The sequence below is a fragment of the Phalacrocorax aristotelis genome, chromosome 7 (assembly GCF_949628215.1).
Source record: "Phalacrocorax aristotelis chromosome 7, bGulAri2.1, whole genome shotgun sequence".
NCBI lineage: Eukaryota > Metazoa > Chordata > Aves > Suliformes > Phalacrocoracidae > Phalacrocorax > Phalacrocorax aristotelis.
Window position 1 is genome coordinate 26,025,828 of NC_134282.1, and position 25,654 is coordinate 26,051,481.

Consider the following 25,654-nt stretch of genomic DNA (forward strand, 5'->3'; position numbering starts at 1 on the left):
ACTTTTGTGTGTTTCTGGTATTTCTCATTCAAGTGTGATGTCTCCTGGTACGTGAGCAAGTATGCAGTCACTCCTCTGAACGGTAGCACAGGCAGTCTCTGAGAAGTGGGTGGGCAATGACAGAGAAAATGTCTCTTATGCAAGACAGCTGTGATTAGTGTTGAAAACTCATGTTCAGTCACATCAATGTGGAGCAAAGTAATAGTCACAGAAAGGAAGGATTTGACTAAAATGTCACGTTTACCATTCAAGCTGGATTTTTTTTTCTTCTTTCCAGTATAATAGGGTGGTTTATATTCCCAAGTCAGCAAAGTTTGGAGTGTGATAGAAAGCAGGAACATCTGATCTGCCTGCTTGGGTTTGTCTTGTGATATCATGGTTTGTAGGCAAGAAGTTTCAGAATGGTCTTTGTGCATGATTTTTAATCTTACCCAAAGTTTTTTTGCATATTTCTGCCCCACCAGGGCTCTTATCATGATGGAGCATGATGCAGTTTAGTCACGTCATAACAGTGAAGCCAGTGTAAATGGAACCCTAGGGTGTAGCCAGCTCTTCATCCTTTGTCTATGTTGTACTCTTAATGAGTAGAGCCTAGATAAGTGTCCTGAATGCTAACACCGTTTCTCTTGACTCAGTGTTGCACCCGTCACTGAAGAGTCATTGGCAATGATATGCCTGTGTGAATTGTGGGGAGTATTATCACTCGTATCAATAGGATTAACAGTTTCCTGTATAAGTGGCATCCTGCCCATGAAACTGAACACCGAGCACCTCCAGAGTTTCCTTTCTGCCACCACTCATTTGCTCTGTGGCATGGAGCAGAACATGCACATGCAGTGACTATGCCTTATTGATGTACCTTGCCTGTCTCATAGGGTTAATTTAGAAGGATGGTTTTCTGGAGGAGGTCTCTGTAGTTTGGCTGGATATATCTTCTTTCCCTTTCTCCTCTTCCCCTGTAAGTCACTGTTTTGGGGCTCACAGAAGTTTCTCCTTCTCCTATTTGGTCAACTGTTTCTCTTCACTGAACTCCTTTCTCTAAACAAGCCATGGGCATACATGCATATCTGTTTTCTCCTAAGTTAGATAGTAGCTGGGGTGCTCTGCTTTTCTGTGGCAAATACCCTGACATTCTTGCAGACTTTCAATGCAGAACTCTCAGGAAGATAATTAACACCTTGAAAGGGAGCAAATTTCCTAACAGCTGAGTAGTAATGAAATGTTCCACTAGGCATTTTGGGTGGTTTCATGTGAAAATAGGAACCCCTTATAGCTAGTCCACATAAATGCTCTAACTTCGAACTATTTCGTAATTAAAGCCAAGAAACAAATCAAAACATTGTCTGTTTAAATGAGAGGCGTCTGAGGACAGTTGGAGGATGTCTGGCATGACAGGTCAGTTAATCTGTCTACTCCCAGTTGTCCCAACAGCTGCCCACTATGACTATTCTGTTTCTGGACAGGTTTTCTGGTACTCTTCTGTCAGGTGATGGGCTGATGGCTCCTGGGAAAGTGGGTGGCTGGGAGCAAACTGCTACTGCAAGAACAGTTTCTTCAACTCTGAGAAAAGAGAGTGGATGGAGATAGCCAAATTAATGTTGTCAAATTACTCGTTCCTGACATGATCTCTTGAAGGATCACTTAGGTATGGTTAAGGAGCACAACACACACTGTGTGTGCAGGACAGTGTTTCTCGACATCCCCAGTATGTCCAATTATTTGTAGTCATATTAGACCCAGGTCAGATGGCATGTGTTTGACCCACTACATTGTAGAGGGTAAAAGCTCTTGATCTGAAGAGCTGACATAGTTCTAATTTAAATACACAAGGTCACTCTGCAGTAGATATACTCTTAACCCAATCTGATTACTTTATTTGGCTTTCCATAGTTCACAGCAAAACGCTTTGAATACTGATTTTTATAGGCAAGTTTTCCAAAGAAGGCATCAAGATTCAGGTGTCTATGTTTAAAAATTCATCCTGAAATTTCATGAAGGAGGTCACTTTTTGGTGTCATCCTATTTGAACTTGTTTCCTTCTTTGTGAATTGAGAAGATAAGAATGGCCAGAGTGGCCAGATGGATCTGTAGTTTGTTCCGTTTAACTCCATATCCTGTCTCCAGAAGTGATCAAAAGATGTCCAGGAAAAGGTATAAAAATATAGCAAACATATAGTGAGACTTCTCCTGAGCATTCTGTCAGCTGCCAACATTTTGTAGCTCAGGCTCTTCTTCAGTCAGAGAAGTCTTTTAAATAGGGTTGTTGTTAAATATAGGGCTGGTTTTCAAGAGCTGGGGTGGCAATAGCTTTTGACTATCTTTTGACTAGTATGTTCATTTCGAGAAGTAGAGCTGTGGTGGGGCTATAGGGTTAATGAGCTGCTGAAGAAAGGGGCATGGGATACTGAAGCCCTAAATCCTTATCCTGGGTTTGTCGCATTTATTGTCAAGAGCAAATCATGTAGTGTCTCTGAACTCCCTTTCTCTATGAGATAAGGAGAGTACTGACCTAGGGATGGCATGATGCATGGTGTGAAGATGCTTCATATGCTAAAGGATGTCTCATTTGGTCCAGAAACAGATTTGTAACAGTAGGGTTCAGAGTCCATCCACTCTGTCTCCCTTCTGCACAATTATTCTAGGTCATCTAATCTTTTAGGAAAGGAAACATTTCTTCATAATCCTTCAATGTACATGAATAGCAATTTCCACGTAAGGGAAATACTTTAGAAATATGCTGCTGAAACTTCACAATCTGTTAACATTATGTTATTATCGGTGTATTTCACTGATAGTTTTGTCCAGCTCTGATAAGGATCTATTAAGATTTTTATTTCACAGGAATTCAGACAAAAGGCTTTGTGATTATATTTATTCTTTTTTTGCTCATCCGTGCACTGAATGAAGTGATTGTCACTGTTTTTATGTGTGTTAACTACAGTCCAACTCTTCCCATGACTTTTTTGTTTGCTAGCTTTTGACAGCATTCATCTTTTAATTAGAACTTCATTAAGTAAATGGAAGTAAGGAAGTAAACCAGCAGACAAACTACTGATGAATAATATAAACCCATGTTCAGGTGCATTAGACCCACATCCTGCCAGGTTAGTTCTAGCCTCAGTGGCCTTCCTAAACTGTTATGCTACACGAGAGTAGTGCCCTGCATCTTTCCTCAAGGCCTTCTGTGGCAGCACCCCTGCAAGGGAAAGGCAGGTACAGCATTTGAGTCTTTTTCCTTCACTGGGCAGAGTTCTCCTGCCCTTCTCCAGCCATTTTCTGTGCTTTATCTCTGGTGACTACTGCCCCACTGTACACTTGAGTTTTCTGAGCAAAGCAGTTCAAGGCGCTGTAGTATTTTAACTTTCGCATAATTTTTCAGGAAGTTCAGCTTCATTTCCTTTTTTCACTTAGCTTACTACCTTCAAGTCATCTGGCCCTGTAAATAAATCGGTAATCTTCTTAAAACAGGGGACACTGAGAATTTTGAGTGGCAGAAAAATTATGCCCATGGGGTAACCAAAATCTGTGTCATTTATCTCTGTACAGTAAATCTTATTGCTAAAAATGGGGCTGAGACTCTCCAGATGAATTTTAACCTAAATCCTCCTTTATTAAATTGTTGGGACAATACTTTTTAAACCTCTTAAAGTTCAAGTCTTTGAAAAATGCTAAAGCTGTTGAGTAATTCAGCATTCCAACTCTACCCAATCTTGTGGTGTGACCAAGCATTTAGTGAAACAGCTAGTATGAACCCATGAAAGAGAAATGGTAAAGCAGTGGGCAGGTATAGGTAAATCCATGAGCTCCTCCAGTGTTGTTCAGTAATTTTTTTAACTAAAGAAAGTGTTTTATGTTACTGTTATTAAAAAATTGATCAGTACTCCTGAACTAATGGGGTTGGCTATTTCATTGAGAAAGGGTACCTTAAAACAGTGATTGTCTTGGCCTATATAGATATTTGCTGCATGGACCCATCTGGTCTCTTTGACTGGCATACAGCAGACACCCACCAAAACAAGAAAAAGGACTAAAAATTGTTTCTTTGTACCATATATATTCACAAACATGCAGGGCAAGCAAGACATCTTCTTTCTCATTATCTTTTCTACAACACACACTTTTGAGGTGCTGTGTTTCCAGTTATACCTGCTATGTGATCACTGAAAAAAGCTGCAAAATGGAGGCAGCTGCAGACTCCAGTCTTGAGAAGAAAAATTGCTCATACAAAGGTCTTTCTACAGTTCTGCTGCTCTTACATGCCTGTGGGACTGAATTCTGTAAACTGCTAGTGAAATAGTGCCACTTTTGGACAGTTCAATAGGCTCTGTCACAGGAGGATGCCATTCTTAGGCAGGATTGTTAGACATAGAAAAAGAAAGAGCTGACAGCCTGCATCTATGAAGGCAAACACAGGTCAGCCTTGACTTTCGGCACCGTCTCATTGCTGCTATAGTCTTGCTTACTTTCTGCATTTGCCTTGGTGGCATGTGGGGATTGTTTTGCTGGTAAAGATTATTTTGTTAATTATTGTGAGCAATGTGTGTAAAACCATTAAACCTGGATTTTGCGTTTGATTCCCATTAACCATTCGATAAGCTTTAGTTTAGTGTATTAGGGCATGCAACAAAAACTTCCTAGCGGGTGGGGGGCAGGGGCTGACTTTCCATCATCATCTTCTTTCCTTCCCATTCTGTTCTCTGCTCTCATGCACACCTGCCCCCACCCTCGCTGCCTGCATGGGAGGAGCTCTGTATTTCCTGCCCAGCCAGACAACATGGGCTGAAAGGCAGGAGTCTTTTGGGTGACAAGAAATTGCTTCCCATGACAAGGCAAAGCATTTGCGATGTGCCTGTATGCTCTTGTTCAGAGGTAGTGGACCCATGCAGTGGTAGCAGTGAAGACTGGGGAGTTCCAGTTGCATCTTGCTGCTGGTTTATGTTCTACATGTTGCTGGAACTGTGAAATCTTTCAGGCCCCTGGTGTCAGTGGCTGATTGTGAGATTTGGCTGATATAGATGAGTGAAACCTGAAGATTCTCTGAGTCTTTGGACTTAGTTTTCCAGTCTTTGGATGTGAAAGATAAGAGGATTTTTACAACCCTGGTTTCTGCTGCCTCTTTTGAAGAAACAATGAAGAAGCTTTCAGGGCACATTAAGCCCAGACAGAGTGTGGTATTACAGAGGTTCCAGTTCAGGCAGCGGGCACAACTGCCAGGTGAAACTTTGACAACCTTTGCTTTGGCATTGGAGGAATTGGCATCAGCCTGTGCTTTTGGCTGTTGGCATGAAGAGCTGATCCTGGATCAGCTAATTGACAAAGCAGCAGACTGGCGAATCTGGGAGAAGCTCTTGGTGGAACTTGATACCTTGACTCTAGCCCAGGCAGTGGAGCTGGGATCGCAGATGGAGAGAGTGCTGCGGAAAACTTGCCCCAGGTTTATTTCAGTTCTGACAAAGCAGTGGGAGAACTGGAGTGGCAGTAGTGAAATCTGGAAGATAAGAAATGATAATTGCTGTAATCTGTTGTTCTGCTGGGGACAGAAAAAATCCCCTGCCCTCACAAAAAAATATGACCAAGAGAAGCAAAACCAGTTCATCCCATCTTGTCACAGCCCAGTGTCATTCATGCCAGTTATGGGGAGGCAGCACTTGGGCTGGCAACTGAGATGTCCTGCCACTTCAAATACAAAGCATGGGACAGTCAGGAACTTCCAGGTAGGCTGTTGGTTGCAAAGTAACTGGGAAAGGGTTTAGTTTTCTCTAAACAAGGGTGCCTGGCACCACTGTTCAAGTTGTGGGTCTGTTGCTTATATAGAATCCTAACTCTAGACTAAGTTGCAGTCCTCTAGGTTATACTGCAGTACTTGAACACTTAAATAAAAAACTTTCCTCTCTGGAATGAAGGTATTTGGTGCATGGTGTTGCATACTACGGCTTTTGCTTTTTGTCTTTTGCAAGACCTAAATCTTGTGGGAAGGCTCTTGTTGAAGTCTTAACAATTGTGAAAGCGGTGTCTGCACTGATTCTGGTGTATTGATGTGTTGGCTGGAGGCTTCTACTAAAAGAGCTGGCAGAGAAATAATGTCATTAATGGAGTTTTGAACTTGGTACTAAAGGAGGCTGTCTAGTGCCTGAAGAAAATCTTATTCACCCTTTATAACATATAGGAACAGAGCTCATTTCTGTAAGAGCTAAGATTTGTGGAAACCTTATTTGCTCCATAGCCATTGTGCTTTGGAATATAAAGGTTGTGTGATGAAGCATGAGATTTATATGGATATCTATAAATAAAGATTATAAATAATAACATATAAGAAGGGGTCGGGCCAATGGGCATTGTAGATTTGAGTCCATATCTGACGTACCTGTGAAATAAGATTGAGTCATGGAAGTTCTGCTGTAACATATCTCTGTCGACAGTATTCTGCTCTATTTTAGTCTAAAATTCCTACTTCTACTTAGTGGCAGAAGAAAGGAGGATCAGTTCCTCTCTTCTTTTTTTTTTTTTTTTTTTGTGTTTTGGTTGGTTGGTTGGTTTTATTTCTTCCTTTTTCATGAAAACATATATTATTTCAACAACATCTTTGATTCTGACAGTCACCCTCTACTTGATTTCTATCTGGCAGATCAGTGGAACTAGTCATTTGTGTAAGATAACAACAGGGTTAGGAAGAAAGGAAACAATGATAAGGAAACTTGATGGAGCCAGATCTGAGGAAAGGACAATTGTTAGCGTAAGTGATAGTAAAATAAGAGAATCTGAAGCACAGCCTATGTGGAATTGGGCTCTTTTCAAACAGGGTGATCATCATTGCACTGCACAGAAGCAAGCTGAAGTAGTCTCTCTTTAAAAGACTAACAGGAAATAGGGTTTGAGATTGGTTTTAAGATGTTTCTCCCTGTGCTGCTTGCTTTGTCCTTGCTGAATTCTGTGCCATGAGCTGAACAGGCAAGCTGCATCCCTTCGCAGCTGCCCCATCTTCCCTAAGGCAATTATTTGTAATTATTTGTAATGTAATTAAATGTTTAGGCTGTCCTGAACAATTGAATATTGTACCTCTGATGCCTGTTATTAGTGCAATTCCTGACAGGTAATGAAAAAATTATTGAGGTTACAAATGTCTGGTGCTCTTTGCGTATTCAGCATTGAAGCAAGTGAAGAGGCTGACTGAAGAGAAATGTACTGTACTAAGAAGTACTCTGACCTGGAGCAGTGCCAGCAGGATCTTCAAAGACTTTAAAATGTATGATTTTAATCTTTTTGTTTCCTTTTTAATGTCACTTGATCTTTGTGGTTAAGAGCAAAGTTGAGGTCTCTTTTGTTAACTAAAGTTTGCAGCTTTTTGGATGTTCATGGAGGTTTGTGTGCCATTTTTCTTGAACTGACCTTAAGATGCTATCAACTGAGACACAACTTTTGCAAGATCTTTTTTGACCTGGTGATGGTGCCAAGCAAAATCACTTAGTAGGAGGCTGTAGTTACTATATTCCTAAGCCTACAGTACAGAAAGATGGATTTCAGCTTAAAATGCACATTTCTCTGTTTGAACTGATAAGCTTCCAAATCTTCCTATGTGTTCAGGTTAGCAGTGGCTAGGTGAGGAATTGTGGTATGGTTCGAGTGACTGGATCTTGCTCACCTCTGACTCTGTATTCCCTACCACATGGAGTAACTTGCTAATACCTAGGGAGATATATAGGGCAGTTTGGGAGCCTGGGAACAGTTGGGGAATGAATGACTTGATATAACCACACCAACTCCTGCCTCCTGCTCACAATTCTGCTGCCCTGGATTTTCTTCTACAAGATGTTTTCCTCCTTTCTGCACATTGCTAAGTTGGAGAAATTGTGTGGGATGACTTATCGCAGCTTCTCTCACCTCCTCCAGCCATCTCTCTATCCTTACAATATGGAGAGACAGATTCTTCCCACTAAACTAATAAGTGACATGCTCTTGAAGTTGATACATTTTGGGGGGAGCAGCAGTTTCTGCTTCTTCTGTTTTTAAAAAATAAATTACTGCTTCATTGCTAAAGTTTAGGGAAGCCAAAATGAACACTTCAGCTGCAATCCTAGAATCTCCCTTGGTATTAAATAGGTATGACAGACCAAGGAGCAGTTCTTTCATCTGAAGAACTAAATGGATATAATTCATAGTCCTAGTTAGGGATATATAATGCTCTCTGCCAGTGGAAGAATCTTCACCATACCATCCATTTTTCCCTGAGACAGATGCACAACTCGGAATGTAGGGCAGATGTGCCTAGATGGATTGGGCCAAAGGACCTCGGATATGAACTACTTCTGTCCTTTTGGCTGTCATCTTTATCATATTGCAGTTTTGAGGCTTGAAATAAGAAAACTTAAGTTATAAGGACTGGGTGGTATGTGCCATTTTGCAGTGTGAGGTCTTTTCTAGGCTAAGCAATGGGTCTGTTTCTTTCAGTCTTTTCTTTAATATCATGCTTTCTAGACCTCTCATCTCTTCAGTGGACATTTTTGGGACCTTTCTTAGCTCTGCACCTAATATGGCTCCCTCTAGTTGCAGAGAGCCACATAGGTTGCTTGTAGATCTGTATTGCTACAGGAGGTCTTTGCTTATGACTCCTCTCTGTGTCACCTCTGTTATAATGGCAGATCCCCCTGGGCCTGTGTATCACAGTAAAATAACTGAATAAGCATCTACAAATTAATACTTACTGAATTAGAGGGCTACAAGGAGCCAAAAAAGGTCTTCTCATATGTCTTTCCACTGGAGATCAGCTCTACCTGTGTCATTCCTGTCAGGTGCATATTTAATCTGTACCTAAAGGCAGAAAGTGATGGTGACTCCATGCTATCCCCTAGGCAATCGGGCCTAGTTTTTCATTATCCATACTGTTGGTGGTTTATTGATTTTACCTAACTTCAGTCTTCTCTGCTTCAATTTAAATCCCTAAAATCTTGTTTCATGTCATACATTTGGAGAGAAGATTACTACCTTGTATCAGTAGTTAAAGACTATTTTCACTTTGTATTCTCTCTCTGGACTGCACACTGTACTTTCAATCTTTCCCATATCTTATTCATCCCAGATCATTCTCGTTCTTCTTTTGACTATGGCCAATTGCTCCATGTATCCCGATGTAGGATATATATCAAGCTTTCTTGAAGGTTCCAGCTGAGGCCTTACCTGTGCCAAGCTCAGGTTCCCCATGCTACTGTAACTACTGTATCTATTTATTTTAGCCATGTGTACTGTTGGGAGTGTCAGAAAATCCCTGGAAGCCATTTACATGAATGAGGCAGGAGTCTTGTGGCAAAAGCACAGTTGGTAGTTAGACTAACTCACCCACTAAGTTAGTATATCTGATCCAAATTAAATCAAGTGACATCAAATGAAGTCATCACTGGGATAAAAGGTTCCTGAGAATGGGCAGGATCAGGATCTCCGTGAGAGAAGGGGGCACTTTGGTCAGAGATTCGTACAACCCTTGTGGATCTTGAAATATAAGGCAGGGCTTATGTGACCTCAGTTCACCTCATGAGTCAGGAGATTTCATTCCTCTGTGCTTAGTCACTTGATCTTGTATTTACAGTGCAGCTCTGAGGTCCGGAGGTGTTACATTGTTTTACAGAGGAGGAACATGTGTAAAAACAGGGTATCCAAGGTCAAAGGAGAAGTAAGGCATTAAGCTGGATGCTGAGTAGCTACACCAAAGAAGGCACCTGGGTCACTTCCTAAGCCCCAGCAGCTGAATGGCTTGCACCCACATGCACTAGTATGCAGTACACTTCAGCTTCAGTCCAGGTCTGAAACCCTGGGAGACACTCAACAAGAAAGGCTTGCTCTTCCTTGCAGTGTGCCACGTGGATGTACAAAGGGTTTGAGCTTGAGTAGGAGCAGTGCACCCTGATCACACATGTTTCAGCTGCAGACCAGGGATAGAACCGATGCAGTTCCTGTGCCTATAGTGAAGGCATTAAAATACTTGTAGATAGCCCTCCTACTTCCTGTTATGTGGGAAAAGAAGTGGAAACAGTGAGCAAAAAAGGTCTTTGCAAATGGCACTTCGTGCAACTGAATCCATACTCTGCAACAGCATTGCTAGCTAAGTTTTTCTTGAAAGTAGTTATTTTATACAAATTGGCATGTTATTTGATCTATTCTGCTTTAAACACTCATCGAGAAGATTTCTCAACCACTGTGGAGAGAGGAGGAAGGGAGTGAGCAGGTTGTTGGCACTGGCGTATCTCATGTTACCCAGCTAGGCTAAACTCAAATAACGTGTGAGGATGCAAAGTTGTGCTGGATTAAATTCATTTCCTGAACCATGAGCAATACCTAGCCTTGTCCCATGTCTGATAATCTTCGTTCCCATGTTCCTCATTTTACTGCTGTCGTTGTTTGACCCCAGTAGGGAACTAAGCACCACGCAGCCACTCGCTCACTCACCCCTGGTGGGATGGGGGAGAGAATCAGAAGAGTAAAAATGAGAAAACCTGTGGGTTGGGATAAAGACAGTTGAATAGGTAAAACAAAAGCTGCTTGTGGAAGCAAAGCAAAACAAGGAATTCATTCACTGCTTCCCATCAGCCAACAGGTGTTCCGCCATCTCCAGGAAAGCAGGTTTTAGCACAAATCCAGAACATAGCCCTATACTAGATACTATGAAGAAAATTAACTCTATCCCAGACAAAACCAGCACAACTGCTGACTCCAGATCTGATGTGGTCTGCTTGTAAGAGCTGCCTTTGGCTGCAAAGCCTGTCAACTGAGTTTCTGTTTGTGTAACATTAGCAAGAGTCCAGAGGTCAGGTTATACCCTTCAGGGCAACTGTGTGAGAAGCAACTATTAAAGGTCAGTAGGTGCAGTTGGGGAGGGGAAGTCCTCATGTATTTTACGCATATGGAGTGATAGGGACCAGGAGTTAACCTGAAGATGAAGGGCAATGACAAGAAATGGAGGAAAAAACTTGTCTGACTATTAAAGCCAGGCTGATTTGTTAACAAAGCTCTTACTTAAAGCTACCAAGAATATGCAGTTAGTAATGGCAAGTCAGACTGAGACATATGAAAGAATAAACACTCGTATCTCATGATAGGGTGGATGTTTAACTGTGCCCCCCACAGACCCCAAACACTCATCCCAACGACGCAGAACAAAGTACTATACTTCTCCTCCATATTTGTTCTTTTTTCCTACTTATTTTCTTTCCCTTGGTGCCCATCTCACTTCTGCCTTCTCCTTGAGGCCGTTCCTCCTTAAAATGCAGTAAGAAAGAGCCTACAAATGTGTTAGGAGCTGTTCTGTTCTGTTCTGTTCTGTTCATCAGCTGTGAGTCCCCAGCTGATGTATATACATACTTTTTATTCATGTCTCTTTCTTTACTGCCCTTGAGGTTTTCCTCTCTGTTGACATAGTAGCCTGGGTGAGGAGACCTCAACCCTCATAGAGGCATTAGACTCAAAAGAGAAATGAAAAGATAAAAGTAATGAATAGGGGCTGAGATGGCTTCATATATGCCCTTTCCTTCAATGTGCTCTTTTAATTAACAGTCTGAATTATAACTGTCTGCAGACTGATTTTCTTGATTAAACAAGAAAGCCTATGGTTCTAAAAATGGGCTGAGTGATTAGATTATAAGACAAACAAGCCATATATCTCATGACTTTGCACTTGACTTCCAACTTCATTGCAGTCCCGTACTTAAACACTGAATTGCTGATTACTGAGGGAACATGAGTGGATGTCTTGTGGCTACATGTGCACACATACACTTAGGATTTCTCGGACCACTCCTTGTCTTTAATGGAATCTTTTTTCCAATAGCTTTCTTCTTCAGAGGAGTTTGCCCTGTCTTTAAAGTATTTGCTGCCTTTCTACTCCTCTGATTCAGCATTCCTCCTATAATTTATCAATGGCACTCAAGAAAATGGCTTCTGAAAAAAAAAACCAGTTGAATTTTAAAAAAGGTAAATATGTTTGTGCTAAAGTGTACTCACAAAAAAGTTATTGCAGCAAGTTTATGGTGGAGGGGCAAATCATCACAGCACTCTCTGCTCAGTCTTCTAGAGTGGAAGTCTCCACTTCTTTCACCAGGAATCCTAAAGGTTCCTACTCAGCAAAGTGTTCAAGCATGTCTTAAACACTCTGAAGGGAAATAAACTGTGAATGTTGTGTTTGTTTAGCAGAGAATAGCGGCTAAAATGATCTTTTAAAGAGTATACAAATTTCCACTGGTAGAAAGATGTTAGTACTTGAAGCCCCCTAGCTGTACAGCACAAGAGTTCAGCATGGGCCCTGTCTTTGGAGCAGGATTCACATAGTTTCTGGGTAGGATTTTGGTGTGTGTAGAGCTGAGCATTGCTTCTGCCAGACAGCTTCAACCTCATGTAAGTACATCTCTCTTAGAGAAAGATTAATGGTATTTAGACAGAGGCAGATGTACATTTGCCTCCATGACTTTGAGGCAAGAGTTTCCCTGTGGCCAAGCAAGTTGAATTTCCATTGTAGCACAAAAAGTCTTTTGACTGAGGTTTAGTCCCGTTTCGTGGGAGCAGTGATGTTACCTGCTCATTTCTTTACACTGTATCCTCAACATGAACACAGTAACTTCTGACTTTTTTTTTCTTCTGGGGTAGTCCTGAGCTTTACTCTGTTAAAAAAAAAATAGAGGAAGGGTGTGAGGGAGGGAGGAAGAGTATTGACTTGGTATTACAAGGCAAGCAAAATATATCCCTGCTTTCATGAAAAGATAATCAGAAATCCAAACATGTAAGCTTTCCATGTGTTGAAGGCAGAAGTACAATGAAGCAATATATTCACTTTTAAATTTGCCAGCAAAGGGAGTATTACAACACCATGAATGCGGATAGTTCAAAGCGCAGGGAAGTTGCTCGAGTCTGAATTTTAGCTGTTCAAGTTCTACATTTTATTTGACATATTATGTTGTTGTGTTGACCAAAAAAAAATCTTTTTATATTTCAGAACAGTAACAATATTAATTATTGATACAGTTTAGACTTTACATTTCAAGAGTCAACTTACATAGCTAGTGCTGTGGCTAAAATGTAGGATTTATGTTGGTACAAATAAGCTGTCAGTTTCTTATGTACTTGTGAGAATAAATCTACAAATATTTCCATAATACTGGTGTCTGATACCGCTGCATTGATAAAAATGTGTTTCTGATGCAAACTGCAGTTTGTAAAAGTTAATGGAAGAAATAAATCACAAACACAAGATACAGGGAAACATGAACTTTTCAGGTTTGTGCAATCATATTGTACAGATGATGTAACTTACACATTAATCTTCACTTACCACAATAAATCTTTATGCCTCATCACTGCCTTGCCTCTTCATCTGCTGGAGCTAAAGCAGTACTGAGGAATTTGTTGGTGAGGTGCTTGACCTGCAGCACAGTAAGAGACTGGAATGCAGCTTGTGTTTATTAAAGGGAGTAATGTATTTCTCTGTGCAAGCTGAGTCTGATCAGGCACCTCGTTGCAACCTCTAGATGGCACCCAGATTACGCATTGTTACCAGAAACTACTATACCTTGGCCAACATGTTTTATCTTGGCCAACATTTCTGCTAAGCTGTATGTGATAGTAGGAGTGTTAATGTCAAAGGAGGGAGATAATGTTTTTGGCTTTGGCCTGTGAAAGTGTCTTCATGTTGGAATTGTCTTGTTGAAAGGAATCAGAGAAGCTCTGTGCAGTGCAGCAGGCTCCCTGCTTGTGGTATTTTTCTGCAGGCCTGTACTTACCAGGTGTCATGAGACAACAGCATGGCGGAGGCCCAGATTTACCTCTGGGTCCCGGTTATTGGGCTGTAATGTTGAAGCACTCAATGAACAGAAACAGAGCATGGTCACTCAAGCTGGTAGGAGGGGCAAACACACTGAGTTTTTGGCAGTTATGATGTTATGGTGTTTAGATATTTACTGATTCTCTGCATTGTTTCCAACCCTCTTGCCTTCATTTGGCACTGCCACCTTGAGTGATGGTAGCTGCCAGAGCCTATGCAATTGCTCATGTAGTCCTGCTGATTTTGGAATTGCTTAACCATTTGGAGGCTTTCCAGTGAAGGCACTAAGTACAACTAGGGCAAGACATTTATGTAAGTATATCTGCATGTTTTTTCCTCATGCCACTGGTTGTGTAGTGCAAGCTCTCGCAAATCAACAGAACTGTCTTTGACATCTTTTTCAGCAAAAAGTAACTGCACTGTTTGGGAACAATAAAAAACTCATCCATCTCTTGCAGAAAAGGGAGAGAATGTTGTTTTAGTGACTTTATATATGAATGGTTCTGTATATAAAAATGCTACAGCTTAAGGATGGAGTGCCCTGCAAATAGTGCTATTGCTGTGTGTAGATGATTAATGAAACAACTGCGCCACCAAACTGCTAAAGGACTTAGTGCCGAAGTCACTTTTGGATGCATGGATGTACCTGCACTGACTGAAGCAAGAGCCTCCTGGGGAAGTTCTGCTTTTCTCAGCCATCTGTGAATTTTGTTTCCTCTTGTGCAGTTAAGATGCAAAGGTTTGTGTCCTGCGTCAGAAACTGAATGTTTTTCAGATAAAATGTCATCATTCAGTGATTATAGAGCACTTTCCTCACTTCCTGCAGAGGGTTTCATTTCTAGTGTCTTTCACAGTGCCATTTGTGCACAGAGCAGAATCAGTCTGAAGGTTCATAACTGCTGCTGACAACAGCATCACTTCTCAGCAATCCTTATCAAGATGTATTGCTGCATCTGCTCTTATTCATACTGTTTTGCTCTTTATAAACATCTGTAGCACCTATAATAACCACTGAAATGACAGACAATTCAGAAAAAGAGTTTTTCTGCTGTCTGAGAAACCAAAGTTCTGTCTGAAGTTAATGTCTTTAAATCTACTTCTTACTTACTAAGTGTAACAAGGTTTGGTTTTACAGGAAGTAGTAGAAAATTAAGGCTTTGCCAGCGTGCCCTCTTTCCCTTTTTCATTCCCTTCTTTCCATTATTCATGATGAAGGCAATTTAAGAAAAGGGCTTGGATAGCTGGATTTGATCAGGAAGATAATTTGAGGCCTTGTGGACATTATGTGGCTGTTTTGTATGTTTTTTTCTTTATAGTTTCTAATCTGAATCTCTGCTGTGTCATTTTTGAAGCCCCAGTAGGCCAGTGGAGAGGGATTCTGGGTAGGTTGCAGGCTACTGCTCTCTACCCTACACTGTCACCTCCTGTCTGAAGTCCTTTCCCAATAGTAGCTTTTCTGAGGGGTGGATGTGTCACCCTTAATTCAAGAGCCTTTCCCAAGCTCTGTGCTTCTGTGTTATGTGAACCCTGAAAAACACAACTCTGGGCATGTGGGAGTGCTTTCCCAAAGAATTTTATGTTTTCCCTTCAGAGAATAAAACTTTACATGTGAATTCATTTACCACACAAAGTTGTCCTGAGGGGAACAGTAAGCCTGTGACTCTTTATACCATGTACAGTCCAACCTCTGACTAACATCCAATTTGCTTTAAGGATTTCTGGACATGCTTTGCATTTATTTAAGTATGGAAAGGAGCTAGGTAAGTTGAAACCATTACCTCTGAGTCTGTATCTTTTCCACAAATGTGTTTGAAGGGCTTTTTCTTTATAGCTCTGTGGTGACTGAGCTAGTATGACTGGTTCCCTGGGGTGGCAGCTGTGCTCCATCATTGCTGTGAACCACTTTTGAACTCTGTGACAGAACTTGTTGTGAAGGGAACACTTTTGTGCTCTGTTTGCCTTAAATCCAAGAACATCATTTAGCTCATGAAAAGCCATTTCTAAGACTATTCTTCTAGAAAGACTTGGTGGTCTTAGATTTTCCCAGGCATTTCCAACCAGGCAAACTTCCGAGCCTCTAGAAGTACCATTACCTTAGGCAACCTTTGCCAGCCCAACTGGAGAGACCAAGTCTTAGCAGGACCTTGAGGCCAGACTCCTCTCCCTTGTTCCAAGGCTGCGCCTTTCAGAGCAGAGGTATATCAAAGGGGCAGAAGGAGAAGCTGGGTATTTCAAATGCCATTTCTGTCCTGTGACTGAAAATACCTTTGGTTTTTAGTGTGTGCCCTCAGTTCAGGATATCCATAATCACTATAACAGTTCCATGATCAGCATTTTTCAAACCTGTGTACACCACCTAAGTCCCTACTTGGATTTAGAAAAAGCTCAGCTTTTCACAGCTCTCATTACACAGAGGATGGATGAGTTTCACGCTACCATGTTAGAATGCCTCAAATATTTACCATTTAGCTATCACAAAGATTTAAGAATTTCATACCCAGTCACTATCCCTGGGATGCCAAGAAGGAGTTCCAGAGACTCACAGTCTTTTCAATAATTACATTCAGCTTATTACTTAAATATATAGGACACAAGTTAAACCAATACAAGTCAACCTAGATGACATTACAGCTGAAGTCTGAAGCAGCTGTACTAACAATCCTATATTGCCAGTAAAATGGCTGGTTTCATTTGCTAGTTTTGTCTATCTTTCTCTCTCCTCCCCCTTTTTAAGTAGTTATATTAGTGTTGCCCTTCTCAAAGACAGTAATGGAGGGAGAGAGCGTGTAGATAACCCCAACACAGAGTACTGAAGTAGGCACACTCGAGTCCTTAGTGCCTTGAGCTCACCTATACTTGCATCAGCAGGAGTTGACAGCATACAGCACCCTGCAAGGTGAGACATTTTGCAAATGATGTGCTCATGCCTACCCTGGGAACTGCACTTTTATTTTACCTGTTGAGCAGGGCTGAGGCCCACTGAGCAGAGAGGACAGCTGGCTTGCTCTCACCTGTCTTAACAGACACTGCATTTTAGTCTCATCACATTGCGAGTCAAAGAGACTGGTCTGTGCCTTTCAGTCAAACTAGATATAAAGGGAGACTGATGAAATGTATATTAATAACGACTCAAGAGTTGTTGTTACCATCACCTATGGAGAAAACTGTTGTCTGAATACTTCAAAATACCAGCTGAAAATTCTTTCATGTTGTCTTGAGTTCAGGGAAAAACTGTGCCAATATTCCTTTCGCTGGCAGTGAGGTAGTAACTAGGGTCAAGCGCAAGTTAGTGGGAATGCAAGTCAGGCTTGCTTAGGGAACTTGCATTCAAAGTAAAAGCAAAGACCATATACATGGTCAGATTCTTTTTTGTGGTTGTGAGACGTAAGAATAAAATCCTTCATTAAAAGACTAGTTGAAGTAATACAATTGTATGTTTAACCTATCCTACCAATTATTAGGCAGAGAAAATTAGGGAAATAGAATATATAGAAGCTCACAGTTGTTGCAATATAATATGGTAAGTGTGAGAAAATTACACAAATACAGAATCTGATGTAGAGAAAAAATGACCCATGACTTCCCCACCAAACAAAAAATTTGCACAAACAGGAGAGACTGGGCCCATGGGAGATGTCACATATGAGCATTGTCAGTCCTCAGTTAGAGGGCAACTTGAATGGAAGGTATTTTATGTTATGGAGATAGTGGTCTTCACTTCACACATCAAAGTCACAAGTTTCTGGTGACTTTAGGTAGACATGATTATATATGGTTGCACCCAATGCAGTAATTTTAATTTCATTCTATTTTCTTGGCACATTTCAGAGACAGTGAAAGAGATGCATGAGAAAAGCAGTCAAGGGGAGCTTTGCTTTAATTTGTCTATTGTCTGTGAAGGGAAAAATCCTTATTTCAGAAGTAGTTTCTTTCATATTTATTCCAGGCTCTTGTATTCCAACGGTTTATCTGCTTTGAGATTGAAGAGATGTATAAACACACAACTCTGTCCATGGGTGCTGAGGGTTTTCTCAAGAACCCTTCTCAGGATAGAGCCATAATTTGACTTTTGAAATTCTCAGTGTAATCTCATTGAAATTAAAAACATGAGGACTGTTGTCTAATCAGCAGCCTAGTTGAGGATCCCTGCCACATGTCTATTCAGTTCTCAAGCTGTGATTGTCTGTGTTGGGAAGACAGGGCTACATGAAAGGACTTGCCCATTGTAAACTCCCCCCCTTCTACACCGTCTGAGTCCTTTAGACTCAATTTTTACAGAAAAGAACAGAAATACACAAAGATAAGTAGTCCCACAAATCCTAACAAACTTACACACACTACAGGTTGAGGAGGAAATTAAACTACATATGACAGAGCAAAGGCATGACCTCCTGGTGGCACTGGGAAGTCAAAGACCCATAGAAGAAGGTAAAAATAGCACCATCTGCATGTTGTTTGCCCTTTTAGAACTTATTCCCTGATCACCATGGGAAGTTCAGTGAGCTCATGAATTTCAGGTTTGCTAGAGGTCAGCTCTAGACCTCCCTTGTCTGTTAGGCAGAGGGCTTTGGTAGGCGTAGCAGGAACTGAAGCTTCTATGTCCTCTCTCTTTGCAGGGGAAGTCCATCCCATGGTACATCTTGTAGAGTAGGCCCCAGCCAGGCTGATCCTGATGCTGGCTCTTGCCCTTAGTAGCACTGGGGGCACATGTCCAGTCCTGGGCCTGGTCCAGAAATGCTGGTTGACATTAATTGGTGCCCTTCATACCTAGAATTTGTTTCCTCATTTCCCACAAGGTATGGAGGCAATTGTGGGGTCTCTGCCTCTGCCTTAAATGCATAATTTTGTATAATACACATTAAAAAAACCAATGAATTTGGGAGGGGTCACAGTACGAATATCCTGACATAGCTATGTTTGGAATGATACGTTGACTGTAAGGAATCTCTGCCCTAATTTTTCTGTAATTTAATTCATAATTATCCTTAGGGACAGTTGGGCATCTTCATTACTTTGTTCCTACTTGCTTGAACAGTTTTTATCTTAGTTTATTGCCATCTGTAAATTTGTGTTCAGAACACCCTTGAAGAGGCAGTGCTGTTACTGCTGAACAGCTGCTGCTGTACTCACTGCTGTGTAAGCCAACTGCTCACAGTTTATGCTGCTCAATCATTATGTGAAATGCTAGTCTGTGCTGCTTTAATGCTGGTCATTTCTGCCCTGGTGATAGTGGGAATTACATTATTAAAGGACCTCAATTACATGTATCACTGACTGCACACAGTAAAGGATGAGTTGCTCTGCTGGTTGCGTGACTCATGTTGCCATTATAGTGCAATTTGGTCAGGTTTAATGGTGTGAAAGTCGTTTTTGGACTTGGTTTGAAGCATTGAATCTTCTCCCTCCTCTATTCAATTTGTATTTTCCTTCTTCTGTCAAGAGAAAATACCAATCTTCTTATTGAGACGCCCTTTTGGAAATACCCTAGTGCCTTCCTTTTTCTGATTTACCCTCTGTGTTTTAGAGTCTAGAATCAGAAACTCTATGACATATCCTTTGATGTTATTTGGCTTACGGCTTATGACAAATTATTATTTATCGTAGGGCTTCCCATATGAGGACTCACACTTCCTCCGTGACAAAGTGTCCTGGTGAAGGTGACATGCAGCTCAGGCCAAGGGACCTTGTGTTATAGTTCAGTGGCTGCCATTCACTCTTTTTTCTTTTCTTTTCTTTTCTTTTCTTTTCTTTTCTTTTCTTTTCTTTTCTTTTCTTTTCTTTTCTTTTCTTTTCTTTTCTTTTCTTTTCTTTTCTTTTCTTTTCTTTTCTTTTCTTTTCTTTTCTTTTCTTTTCTTTTCTTTTCTTTTCTTTTCTTTTCTTTTCTTTTCTTTTCTTTTCTTTTTTCTTTTCTTTTCTTTTCTTTTCTTTTCGTTTCTTCACATAAACCTCCTCCTCAGTTTTGAAGATGGATACATTAGAGTTTGTAGATCTACTGGCAAGAGATTATTTCCATTTGAGTTATTTGAATGTCAAATGTGTCTTGCTATTGGGCTATGAAAGATATGGCCAAAAGTCAAATTTTAGCCTCTGCATTATTACATATTAAAATGAAAAAAATATTAATTATGAAATAAAAAGTAAGAAAGTAACAAATAGAAAGGTCCATCAATAAGTAAAGTATCAAGTATAACTTCCAAAGACATCAGTGTGTATGAAGTTGTTAGCGTTCCTAAGTCCCTTTTCTAATAATAATTCATGCTGTGGGAAATCATTGCTAAATTATTCTTTTCTGTTTATTCACAGACCCCAGAGCCAGTTGAAAACTACATCAGTGAAGGAGAGTTTGAAGATGAGCTGAGTTCTACCCCGAGCACGATAGAGCTGGAGATACGTGGATCCAGCCAAGAAACAGATGAAGATTATTTTGAGACCCTGTCACATCAGAGTGGATCATTGTCAGATGTAAAAACCGAACCTTATGAGAGTGCATCAGACACAGAATCTGTTTCCAGTGATGTAACTGGAGAAACGTGCTTGGATTCAAACTGCCTTTTTACTGAAAAAAACCCTCTGTGTTGTAGTCTTCCTAAAGCAAAGGGAGAAACAACCCTTGATAAACTTAAGTGCTTAAGGCAACCAGAATTTACCCAGCAGGTGTGGTTAGAAGTGTCTTCCAAAGTAAAAGCAGCACCAAGCAAAACTGAGTTTTGCATACAGTCTGCAAAGTCAGAGGGTGAAAAACTGGGTGATGAAGAGTTAACATTAACTAGTGATATTTCCAACACAGAGAACCAAGTCAGTGAAGACAGCATTATATCACAGACAAATAGAAAGTTTGTAGGAGCATTGCAAAACAAAGCAGAGTTTGAAAGCAATAAAGTGCAGTCCTGCACCAATTCTATAGCTATAGAAGATGATGTTACAAGACAGAAGGAATACCCTGCAGTGTTAAGCATTGCTTGTTTCAAAGCAAACTCAGAAAGTTGTTTGATTTTTCCTGAGGTACAGCAATTTTCTTTCCAGTCAGATGCAGCATCAAGCTGTAGTTTGCCTAATCTTAAATTTGAAACAAATGGACCTAACCGTAAAATTTACACTGAGACATCAGACTATAAGGGTGAATTAGATTCTATGTCCAGTATAAAATGCAGCAGGAGGAACTCAGTTGACAGTGAGGAAACAACAGGTAAAAGGATAAAACAGGAAAGTACAGTGACCATGTTGACATCAGATTCATTCTTTTACCAGACTTGCTTCAAACCAAAATCTCAGCCACCACACACAAGGTCAGAGAGTACAGAAAGTAAAACATGGCACAGTGTACCTGAAAATATCAGTGCTCAAAGCAAGACAGAATATGTGGGGAACTGTATTCATCTGACAGACAAATTTAGATGGTCATCTTCCAGAATACATCTTCAAGGGCTGGATTTTGAATACACTCAGAAAATCTTAGGAGGGGTACCTGTAAGCCCTGAAAAGGCAATAAAAATAGAGGGCAAATTTGGCGTAAAAAGGTCTCCTTTTAATACTGACATAGACTCAAATGAGTGTCAGCTTTCTTACCCAGCAGGCTCTCCCCAGTGTGTTGATTATTGTTTGCGTTCTAAATCAGAGGCATGTGGCCTTAGCCTAGAAGGAGTAGGTACAAGTGCTGATAGCTCATCTTCTACACAGATTGATGCTTGTGAGTGTAATCCAAAACAAAAGGAGACTTCATCTGTCCTGGACTGTGAGCCAGTGATCATAAATGCTGAAGCACCTATAAAATGTGACCAGTACAAAGTTGAGAGATATCTGCAAGCAGAGAGATTCCCTCATGATATTGATGTAGAATCTGGCATTGGTGACACTGAGAACTTAGCAGCTTGTCATGTAGGTTACCCTGCTGTTGTGGAAAACAGAGATTTTGATTGTTCTGTAAAGTGTGTTTCCACTGGTGGAATACAGCAGAAAAGTTTGAAGGAGAATGGGCTTGAATCTGAACTGTCAGGTATGCAGATCATGGTAGGGAAAAGATGGGTCAATGCTGCTTCTAACCTTGACTTCAGTTGGGAAGTCCTGGAAGCCACAGTGCAACCGGGTGGCAGTAACACTGGGGCAGAGCACAAAGAGTCAATGCAGCAAAATACAAGTGGCAAAACTGGTGCCTTAAGGAGTGAACCTGAGCTACTAACAAATGAACATCCTACTCATAAAGGAAACGATGAAGACAGTGTCTTTGCTGTTGAAATTACTCCGAGGCCAGATTTTATAAGCCAGAGAAGGCATTTAATGACACTTCCAGAGGTAAAGCATGCCCTAATTATAGTAGCTGTAGAGGAGAAAGGATTACAGTCCAAGACACTGAATGATAACATTCCTGCTGAAGTGGTAACTGGAACACTGAGAAATGTAGTGAGCAAGGATTTGATATCTCCTCATACTGTCAGCAAAGCTCATGATGAGCCAGAGAGAGTTCTGAGTGAAAGCTGTAGCTGTGAAGAACAAATTCTGGCCACCCATCTCATTCCTGGTAGTGCAGAGGTACTCCCTGGTAGGGATACAGTTGAAGAAAAAACAGAATTTTCACAAGAGAAAAGAGAGAAAACAGATGCATTTTCATCCTTAGGTGTCACCTGTAGTAATTCCACAGTAACAAGTGCAAAAGTGGAATTCAGGAGTGTTACTGTACCGCTGGGCAATGATATATTTATTGCAGAAAGTCAGGCAGATCAATGTGAAGAAGCACTCTTAAAATCATGTAGCAGAAGTGGCGTTATGATCTCTGAGAAAGAGCCTTGCAGAACAAAGACTGGTTTTGAATTAGAGACAGAACAGTTCAGAAAGTCACGGGCTGAAACGAGAGATGACCAGGAGTCTAACGAAGAGGAATTCAAAGCACATCAAGGCAGAGAGGAAGGCTTATATATAACTAGTGCTGTAACATTGGAAATGTGCAATCTAAGCAATTTGTGTCAGGGAGATGGTGCTGATGTTGACCTTCAAGGGCCCAGCATCATCTCTGGACAAGCAGTAGACAGGAAAGAAACTGAAAGCTGTAATGGTTCAAAGGAACAAATAGATATTTGTGAAGAACCTTCTCCTAGCAAAGGAAAGGAGGGTTCTCCTGCAGAAGGCACAGCTAGCCCTAGCAAAGACAGCACACTGCCTCTAGATGTGTCTGATGTTTTTAACTATTCTGTGAAAAGGGAGACCCATAACGCTTGCATGCTGGGCCTAGATAATATAAGTACCTGCAGCACTAACAGCGAGGAAATGGATGAGAACTCATTCCACATCCTGGGAAGTAACAGCAGTCTCTATAAAGCTGTGCAAAAGCCAACAAAGAATGGGAATAGTGCAAAAGCTTCCAGGTTTTTAGTATTCTCAAAAATGACATCTTTCAGGAAAACTAAGCCTGCCACAGCAGAAAATCAGGGAAGTAGCAGCTTCTTTGGCAGCAAGGCAAAGATGGAAGAACTGGATGCTGGGAAAGAGGATGAAGACACTGAAAGTTTACAGTCTTTCAAAAGTTGTTCATCTGGTTCAGCCTTCCACAGGAAAGAAAGCTACACCTCTGAGTACTCTGATGATGATGATTTATTCTATGAGAGACCTGCAGGATTATTCAGCAGAATGAGCCTGAGGAAGGCTTCTGGCTCTGGTCGGATACTGATGGAAGATGTAGATACAAATTCAACTTCCCCCACACTGGCTGCTGTCAAATATGCAGATCGACAAGTTTCAGGTTCATCTGAAAACAATGACAGCGATCCTGTGGAATACTCTGGGGTTAGAAAATTATTCCCTGAAAATGAATACAAAAGAAACAAAACCCCCGAGGGTAAGAAGTTTAAGACAAGGTTGGCCTTGGCACACAAATCCCTCTCAAGCTTATTTGAATCCAAATCTCCAGAAAAGGAAAATACTGAGCAAAGCTCAAGAGTATCACTGAAAAATGAAAAGGAGAAAGCCAAACTTCGTCAGAGCACCTGGAAAGCTTTTCTAAAAAGCAAGGAGGCAGATGGACTAAAAAGGCCTGTCTTAGCAGGTTTATCACCAACACAGGAGAGTCTTAATGTGACTAGAGGCCATGTAATGAGAACAACGTCGGTGGAGCGAAAGGATAGTTCCAACGGACACACATTTTTTAAAACAGAAACAGCTAATGGCTCCTCAGCAGACACCAACTCTTTTGACACCTCCATGGAGCCTGTTGATGTCTCTTCACCTGCAGGTATGTGGAGAAAACAAACACAGTCCCATGACCTGGGCATCAGGTACTCACAGAGTTCAGACTGCGATGAACAACAGGAGGCTCTGAGCAACAGTTTAAATACTTCTCTGGAGGAGTACTGGATGAAATCTCCATTTAGCCCCACTGACTTGCAGTTGCCATTTAGTCAGTCAAGTCCATCATGTCCCCAGCTCCCAAATTCTGATGGTAAAGACATGCCTTGTAGGCCCATGAGTCCTAAACCGCAGAGTCCACGATCCACTTCACAACACAAGAGCTTCCGTTATCCTGGAAGAATATGTGCTACTTCAATGATCTCTCTTGGGAACAGTTCTGCAGTTGAAAGCAGTTTGGAGGCTCCTGAGAGACCGAAGACACTGAAACCCAGAGGTAGTCTCTTACTTTCTGTACACTCGTTGGACAATGAATACCGGAGGGATGACTGTGGCATAAGCAGTCAATCCCAGATCAGCTTAAACACAGCTTCTTCCATTAGTGACATGCTCCGAGATGAGGTGAGTTGTCTGGGAATGATCAGGTGGTGGTTTGGTTTGCAGAGTCTTTTGTTTTAACATGGTTTAGGAATTCCAGTGAAACTCTTAATGGCTCTTCATTGGTTAAATGGGTGCATAAATATTCCTTTTTGTCTGAGATAGGTAGCACTACTTAATCTTTCTGTTTCTGTTCAAGAGTGTATGAATTGATGCACTCATCGAAGGGAGGATTTACTACAAAAATCTAAAGGAATGAAGTCATCACAACAGCACTAATGCATAATAAGCCTCAGACAGATTGCACAGACACCAACCACGCTGTGTTCAACTCGTTTTTAGCTGGGTCTTACCCCTCTTAAGATAAGGCAGAATCGAGCTTTGTAACTGGTGTATAGTAAAGAAGTTTCTTGAAGTGAAAGGCAGTGTAGAAATCAATTCCCATTGCTAGCAGTCACTTTTAAAGAAGTAAAATATTTTTCTTTAGACAATGAGTAACTGTCTTTCAAAGTACCATAACTACCCTTTGCAGTCACAATAACTATCCTTTGATTGCCAGTGGGAGTCTTTTTCTGCCTTTTCTACAGCAAACGGAAAAAATCCATGGACTCAGGATCTCCTTTTGATGTTGCATTGTATTCTACTCCTGGTACCACAATAATTTCCTTGTGATAGGGTGGATCTCACAGAAAAGATTGTATCTTCAGTAGGGATTTCTTGGTTGGCTGGGTCCTTTAAAAGCAGAGACTTTCTCGGTCAGTAGGCTTTTATCCCAGAGAGGATTTCCTGAATTGTAAGTGGCTGAGAGTTAGGAATCTCTTTCAGTGGCTAAGCAAAAACCACCAGCATGACTGAGGTTGATATGTTAGCTGAGATCCCAGAACCTGGCTTGGTCATGCTATTTTTTCAGTATTGCTGATGATGAATTTTGATATTAAGAAGCGGGCAAAGTAATTTTCTTGAGCAGATTTTCAAAAGTGGCACTTGAGAGAGGGTATGAGATTATGCGCACCACAAGCAGACATTTTTCAGAGAGTTCATGAATCTGGAACTGCTTGATCAATTCTGCAGCTGAGGGCTGGCTGCGTTTAACTCAAATGAGTCCTTGCACAGCTTTTGCTGCTGCTCCTGCTGCCTTTTGTCTCTCAC

At 41.1% G+C, this 25,654-nt stretch overlaps 1 protein-coding gene and 1 long non-coding RNA gene across 3 annotated transcripts in view; one reads left to right on the forward strand and one right to left on the reverse strand.

The window, feature by feature from the left end:
* Positions 1-25,654, forward strand: part of ARHGEF4 (Rho guanine nucleotide exchange factor 4) — a 227,462-nt gene that overhangs the window by 86,169 nt on the left and 115,639 nt on the right. Inside the window, exon 3 of the mRNA XM_075099358.1 lies at positions 20,099-24,529. Coding sequence (XP_074955459.1) covers positions 20,099-24,529 — 4,431 coding nt within the window. The remainder of the gene's footprint in view (positions 1-20,098; positions 24,530-25,654) is intronic.
* LOC142059968 (uncharacterized) lies at positions 1,887-13,440 on the reverse strand. Of its 2 annotated transcripts, XR_012661556.1 has the most exons (4): positions 13,307-13,440; positions 12,553-12,638; positions 8,700-8,805; positions 1,887-5,488 (listed from the first exon to the last, which is right to left on the reverse strand). It is a non-coding gene; the product is annotated as an uncharacterized LOC142059968 (long non-coding RNA). The 2 variants fall into 2 exon arrangements; XR_012661557.1 differs by lacking the exon at positions 8,700-8,805.